A 6,937-nucleotide genomic window follows, 5' to 3' on the forward strand; every position below is an offset into this window, starting at 1 on the left:
GTCATGGGGAAGAGCATCCCCCATGCAGGCACCATGCAACCCTCATCCTGCCTTTTATTCTCTAGTGCTAGGAAACCAGAAATGGTTCAACTGGTGGCAGATCAGTTGCTTCTGCCTGGTCTGTGGGTGGTGAAATGGGACCTCACCCTGGGGTTGTGCTGTGCAGAGAGGACAGGACAACTGGAAAAGATTTATCATCCAAACAGTTTATTACCAACACTATTAGGCTCTGTTTCTTACCAACTCTATTAACAACACTATTAATTAGACGCTACTGACTTGCTGCCAACTCTCTGAGCTCTCTCTAGGGTGTGCCACACTGGGGTCCATCTGCAGGGTTGGGGCTGCAGGTGCAGGTGGGGCAGTGGGGTGGCCTTGGCCTCAGCAGAGCTGAGGCTGCTGCCAGCGCAGGCATTGCAGGTAGTGGAGGAGCATGAGCAGCACTCTGGAAGCTATCCAGGGTTTGGCTGCTGGGTGATGCTAGAAAGAAGATGGCCAGAGGGGTGAACCTCTTGCTGCCTGCTGCTCCGGCAGGCCCTGGAAGCATGGGAGCAGCTGCCGGTGGAGATGGGCAAGGGCTGCTGAGGCTGGGAGGTGCTTCAGCCCGTCGCTTGGTGGGTGCGGTCATCCCGGGTGGAGACACCTGCGTGTCCCCTGCAGGCTGACCACCTAGGCTTCTGGAGGGGAGCTCTTCATTCATCTCCGGTGCATCTGGGGCTCTCCGTTTGAGGCTAGCTCTCCTCTTGCACTTTTCCAGCAGGTGGGGATGCTCTCTGTTAAAGTTGGGGTTATAGTAGTAGAGTACCTAAAAAAAAAGCAAAGGGGAAGAGTTAGTTGACACCATTTCAAGACTGGAAAACCCCAAGCTATGAGAACTAAGACTCTGAATTGCAAAAGATGAGCATAGATATTGAAACGGACTCTCAGGGGAGCTTGAAACCTAAAGCTCAGCCTAAAGCGTTATGTGACGGTTCTGTTCAGTCATCGTCATCCCTGGGTTTTTGCCGTCTGGGAGCAGAGCAGCGTAGGATTTTCAAAAGCTGAAGAACTGCTTTCAAAAGCCAAATACCACAACTTTTCAGCAACTTCAGTGTGGATATGAGCATGCAGGTAATACTATGGTCCTTAGATGTATCTTCTCGGCATTCAGCAGGTGCCACAGGAAGGTTTCAGATTTGGTACAGCAAGACAAGTAGCAAAGACATTACAAGAAATCAGGCTACGCTGAGCCTGTCTTTCCATTTAACGGGATCAAACTCAGTGGACATAACTAAACTGTACTTTAGCCGTGTTTCTACTAGTCAGAAAGACTAACTCAAACCTTCCTGAAAACGACCTGAGAAGGAAATTAAAACCAGACCGCTCGCTACCATCCTCATCTCCTGTATTGCAAGGCCTTATTTGGTGTGAGGGTCCGTCTCTCCCCCAAGACTATTGTGAGCATTAATTGATGTGCAGAGCAACTGCTGTACCTGGTTGTGAGCAGAAGCTGCTGCTTCTTCTGCCAGGAATTCGGGCAGGGAGGCAGATCTTCGGAAATCCCGTTGTATTTTGGTGAATCCATAGAGGTTCAGCTGTCGAAGGAAACTCTTCATGCTCTGCGTGGCAAAAACCCGCAGAGGTCCTTCCCTGCCCAGCACCTCCTCTTTGAAGAGTTCTTCATTGATGGCCACGCATCTTCCACCCTCGCTCCACCAAATGGACCGAAACTCGTCGCTTTCCACCATTTTCCAAAGCTTCTGTGGAAAGCAGAGGGATGAGAATCCACTGGCTTTGTCCACACTCTTGTTGGAAACAGGAGGGACTTGTTTGGTCTCGTGTCCGTCACTGCCAGGTTGGACATCCCGCTCCTCCTTTCCCTCTTGTGCAGGTGCGCTTTCCCCCTGTCCAGGACGGCCAGGAGAAATTGTGTCTGCCGACTGCCCCAGCTTGTCCGGAGCAGAAAGGGGTGGTGTTTCTGCCGGAGATGGCTCCCTTTTCATTTCTTGTGTCCCGGCTGGACCGAAGTTTCCCTCGCTGTCCATCGCCCTGGACGGCCAGGCCTTGTCCTGCCAGTCAGCAAGCAAAGACCAACTGGCGCTGGCTGACTGTGGGTACCGATGGGACATTCTGACATGTCACTGTGATGCTGGTGCAACATAGCGGTGACATCACAGTGTGACAACATGGTGATGTTTGACAATGGTGCCCTGGCAGAAGGGAGCAGCCAGAGGAGATGCTGCTGAAGAGCACTTGTTGCTTTTCACTCCCAGAGCCACCGATGGTGGGACTCCAGAGCCCAGAAGTCAATAAAGCTGCGTTGAACGGCTGTAGGCAATGAGAGGGCCGTGCTGCGTCCGGCTGCACCCAGGAGTGGGTCGGCAGGGAGGAGCGGGGACGGCTCCAGCGTTGGGCATCCCAGTGCCCCGTTTCTGAAGTTTTCCAGCTGGGCACCTCTGACACCTGTAGAAATGTCATTATAGTCTCTGTTGTCTTGTCGCTGGATGCTGACTGTACGGAAACATCATCCAAGCTGTTAAAGCCGCCTAAAGTTTGCGTTCACCTAAACGCAAAGAGCAGCAGCAAGCGTGTAGGAAGAAGCCTCTGCCAGGCGCAGGAGAAGGTAGCCCAAGACACAGGGAAAGCCTTGGAGAAAAGGAGGAGAATTCCTCCAGTCCTCCACTTTTTCCAGTGGCATTGCAATACAGAGCCAGAGACGTAGGAAGGGGGATAACGGGGGAAGAGGATGAGCAAAGGGGGAATGATGGGGAGTGGCCAGCGAGCGGAGGCGATAGGGGTGAAAAGACGTGCCTGTGCGGCTGTGGCCGGAGGCACGCGGGACCCCTGCCCCTCCCCAGGAATGCAGGGCTGCAGTGTGAAGCCAGTATCCCCACTTTGATTTTCTCCTGGATTACTTTACGCAAACCGGTTCAGCCCTGGAAAGATACCGATTTCTGTAACCCATGCTGCTGGCTCAGCAATGCCTATTTTAAAGCAATCGGGAGAAGGCATGAGATGAAAGACTGCTTCCCCAGTCCAGCTTAGATGAAGATGTTGGCATCTTCATCTGGATGTTCAATTTGGGGTGGGGGAATCACATACTCCGTTCTCCGATCTTAGGCCCTAATTTGGGCAATCTCTCCGTGATGGGACTGTGCTGTGTAGCACTGCATGTTTACTGGGGACTTACAAACTTGCACCCTTATTTCTTATGCTGGTTAACGTAAACCACTGCAAAGCGCAGACCGTCCTCCGCAGCATGTGTGACAAGCCAGCTCTCACCACGAAATGAACTCCCTGCTCAGTAAAAAGGAAGGGCAGCATGAAGCAGCATCTAGTTTAGATGCTTCAGTTAAATACTCTTTGCTAAACTGAGCCTTGGTAAATGCTCTTATCAGAGGTTCGTCCTTCAGTTGCTGGGTAATGGGTTGTCTCCTCCTGGTAAAAGCTGAGCCATGGCTCTATGGCCCAGCCGTGTCACCTGAAGAGTCCCAGGTCTTGTGAGCTCCTGGTCTCCTGGCGTGGCCTTGGGAGAATGTCTCTGCAGAAGAGAGGACCTCTCATTCATAGATGTCATGGGGAAGAGCATCCCCCATGCAGGCACCATGCAACCCTCATCCTGCCTTTTATTCTCTAGTGCTAGGAAACCAGAAATGGTTCAACTGGTGGCAGATCAGTTGCTTCTGCCTGGTCTGTGGGTGGTGAAATGGGACCTCACCCTGGGGTTGTGCTGTGCAGAGAGGACAGGACAACTGGAAAAGATTTATCATCCAAACAGTTTATTACCAACACTATTAGGCTCTGTTTCTTACCAACTCTATTAACAACACTATTAATTAGACGCTACTGACTTGCTGCCAACTCTCTGAGCTCTCTCTAGGGTGTGCCACACTGGGGTCCATCTGCAGGGTTGGGGCTGCAGGTGCAGGTGGGGCAGTGGGGTGGCCTTGGCCTCAGCAGAGCTGAGGCTGCTGCCAGCGCAGGCATTGCAGGTAGTGGAGGAGCATGAGCAGCACTCTGGAAGCTATCCAGGGTTTGGCTGCTGGGTGATGCTAGAAAGAAGATGGCCAGAGGGGTGAACCTCTTGCTGCCTGCTGCTCCGGCAGGCCCTGGAAGCATGGGAGCAGCTGCCGGTGGAGATGGGCAAGGGCTGCTGAGGCTGGGAGGTGCTTCAGCCCGTCGCTTGGTGGGTGCGGTCATCCCGGGTGGAGACACCTGCGTGTCCCCTGCAGGCTGACCACCTAGGCTTCTGGAGGGGAGCTCTTCATTCATCTCCGGTGCATCTGGGGCTCTCCGTTTGAGGCTAGCTCTCCTCTTGCACTTTTCCAGCAGGTGGGGATGCTCTCTGTTAAAGTTGGGGTTATAGTAGTAGAGTACCTAAAAAAAAAGCAAAGGGGAAGAGTTAGTTGACACCATTTCAAGACTGGAAAACCCCAAGCTATGAGAACTAAGACTCTGAATTGCAAAAGATGAGCATAGATATTGAAACGGACTCTCAGGGGAGCTTGAAACCTAAAGCTCAGCCTAAAGCGTTATGTGACGGTTCTGTTCAGTCATCGTCATCCCTGGGTTTTTGCCGTCTGGGAGCAGAGCAGCGTAGGATTTTCAAAAGCTGAAGAACTGCTTTCAAAAGCCAAATACCACAACTTTTCAGCAACTTCAGTGTGGATATGAGCATGCAGGTAATACTATGGTCCTTAGATGTATCTTCTCGGCATTCAGCAGGTGCCACAGGAAGGTTTCAGATTTGGTACAGCAAGACAAGTAGCAAAGACATTACAAGAAATCAGGCTACGCTGAGCCTGTCTTTCCATTTAACGGGATCAAACTCAGTGGACATAACTAAACTGTACTTTAGCCGTGTTTCTACTAGTCAGAAAGACTAACTCAAACCTTCCTGAAAACGACCTGAGAAGGAAATTAAAACCAGACCGCTCGCTACCATCCTCATCTCCTGTATTGCAAGGCCTTATTTGGTGTGAGGGTCCGTCTCTCCCCCAAGACTATTGTGAGCATTAATTGATGTGCAGAGCAACTGCTGTACCTGGTTGTGAGCAGAAGCTGCTGCTTCTTCTGCCAGGAATTCGGGCAGGGAGGCAGATCTTCGGAAATCCCGTTGTATTTTGGTGAATCCATAGAGGTTCAGCTGTCGAAGGAAACTCTTCATGCTCTGCGTGGCAAAAACCCGCAGAGGTCCTTCCCTGCCCAGCACCTCCTCTTTGAAGAGTTCTTCATTGATGGCCACGCATCTTCCACCCTCGCTCCACCAAATGGACCGAAACTCGTCGCTTTCCACCATTTTCCAAAGCTTCTGTGGAAAGCAGAGGGATGAGAATCCACTGGCTTTGTCCACACTCTTGTTGGAAACAGGAGGGACTTGTTTGGTCTCGTGTCCGTCACTGCCAGGTTGGACATCCCGCTCCTCCTTTCCCTCTTGTGCAGGTGCGCTTTCCCCCTGTCCAGGACGGCCAGGAGAAATTGTGTCTGCCGACTGCCCCAGCTTGTCCGGAGCAGAAAGGGGTGGTGTTTCTGCCGGAGATGGCTCCCTTTTCATTTCTTGTGTCCCGGCTGGACCGAAGTTTCCCTCGCTGTCCATCGCCCTGGACGGCCAGGCCTTGTCCTGCCAGTCAGCAAGCAAAGACCAACTGGCGCTGGCTGACTGTGGGTACCGATGGGACATTCTGACATGTCACTGTGATGCTGGTGCAACATAGCGGTGACATCACAGTGTGACAACATGGTGATGTTTGACAATGGTGCCCTGGCAGAAGGGAGCAGCCAGAGGAGATGCTGCTGAAGAGCACTTGTTGCTTTTCACTCCCAGAGCCACCGATGGTGGGACTCCAGAGCCCAGAAGTCAATAAAGCTGCGTTGAACGGCTGTAGGCAATGAGAGGGCCGTGCTGCGTCCGGCTGCACCCAGGAGTGGGTCGGCAGGGAGGAGCGGGGACGGCTCCAGCGTTGGGCATCCCAGTGCCCCGTTTCTGAAGTTTTCCAGCTGGGCACCTCTGACACCTGTAGAAATGTCATTATAGTCTCTGTTGTCTTGTCGCTGGATGCTGACTGTACGGAAACATCATCCAAGCTGTTAAAGCCGCCTAAAGTTTGCGTTCACCTAAACGCAAAGAGCAGCAGCAAGCGTGTAGGAAGAAGCCTCTGCCAGGCGCAGGAGAAGGTAGCCCAAGACACAGGGAAAGCCTTGGAGAAAAGGAGGAGAATTCCTCCAGTCCCCCACTTTTTCCAGTGGCATTGCAATACAGAGCCAGAGCAGGATGACAGCTCTTTCTGAAGAGCAGAAAGAAAGGAGGAAGGGAAACCGCTCGGCAGGGACTTGCTATTTCTCTTCTCTCCTGGGGACAGGGTGGCCGTCAGCTCCTGCCTTCTCACTGGGCTAGTGCAATGCAGAGCCATTAAGTGTACAGGCAGTAGAGCTTGTATAGGTGACACACTTGCATCAGTTTTGGCAACAAAACCCTATGACCACGAAAACATTTCCAAACATCCGTTTTCAAGATGCTCTCTCTCCGGGGCACAAATGTCTTTCAAAAAGAAGTTACTAACACCAACGACCTTGCTAGAATAACTTGGGGTTGTGAGTACCCCCAGCACTCGTACCGGGCCCCAGCAATAACCAGCATTTGATTTCTGCAGAGTTACTACAGCTGACTTGTTCATTTCTTTTTATTATATTGAATAAGGATCTGAGAAGGTACCAGTGGAGACATGGTTAGACCTCTGGATTCCCCAGTCACGGCTTTCAGAAACATGTACTGGGTTATTACCAAGCTCTTTGCCAAGCTGGCGGCCCCTGAAAAAATTAGCCATAATTGAATTTTGGCCCAGAATTAATTGCTTAATCTTATTCTTATAGAGATAGCTTGGTAAATGTTGGGTGTGAATGTTGGAAACAATACTATCTTAGTATTTTTTGTATGTGGTATGCGATTCAACTTAATGAA

The 6,937-nt window shown here is 51.6% G+C and overlaps 2 protein-coding genes across 2 annotated transcripts; both read right to left on the bottom strand.

Moving 5' to 3' along the window:
- Positions 1-191: 191 nt before the first annotated feature.
- On the bottom strand, positions 192-2,097 carry LOC143163922 (uncharacterized). Its single transcript, XM_076345853.1, has 2 exons — positions 1,473-2,097; positions 192-805 (listed from the first exon to the last, which is right to left on the bottom strand). The coding sequence occupies exons 1-2, from the start codon at positions 2,022-2,024 to the stop codon at positions 305-307; spliced, it is 1,053 nt and encodes a 350-aa protein (XP_076201968.1). The 5' UTR covers positions 2,025-2,097; the 3' UTR covers positions 192-304.
- A 1,645-nt stretch (positions 2,098-3,742) lies between these two features.
- On the bottom strand, positions 3,743-5,648 carry LOC143163923 (uncharacterized). Its single transcript, XM_076345854.1, has 2 exons — positions 5,024-5,648; positions 3,743-4,356 (listed from the first exon to the last, which is right to left on the bottom strand). The coding sequence occupies exons 1-2, from the start codon at positions 5,573-5,575 to the stop codon at positions 3,856-3,858; spliced, it is 1,053 nt and encodes a 350-aa protein (XP_076201969.1). The 5' UTR covers positions 5,576-5,648; the 3' UTR covers positions 3,743-3,855.
- Between the last annotated feature and the right edge of the window lie 1,289 nt (positions 5,649-6,937).

The sequence above is a fragment of the Aptenodytes patagonicus genome, chromosome 8 (genome assembly GCF_965638725.1).
Source record: "Aptenodytes patagonicus chromosome 8, bAptPat1.pri.cur, whole genome shotgun sequence".
In the NCBI taxonomy this organism is placed as follows: domain Eukaryota; kingdom Metazoa; phylum Chordata; class Aves; order Sphenisciformes; family Spheniscidae; genus Aptenodytes; species Aptenodytes patagonicus.

Bases quoted from the DNA above. Each gene is read 5' to 3' on its own strand.
- LOC143163922 (XM_076345853.1), bottom strand. From the start codon at position 2,024: ATGGACAGCGAGGGAAACTTCGGTCCAGCCGGGACACAAGAAATGAAA. The intron at 806-1,472 runs GTACAGCAGTTG...CTTTTTTTTTAG, and splicing joins CAGCTTCTGCTCACAACCAG to GTACTCTACTACTATAACCC.
- LOC143163923 (XM_076345854.1), bottom strand. From the start codon at position 5,575: ATGGACAGCGAGGGAAACTTCGGTCCAGCCGGGACACAAGAAATGAAA. The intron at 4,357-5,023 runs GTACAGCAGTTG...CTTTTTTTTTAG, and splicing joins CAGCTTCTGCTCACAACCAG to GTACTCTACTACTATAACCC.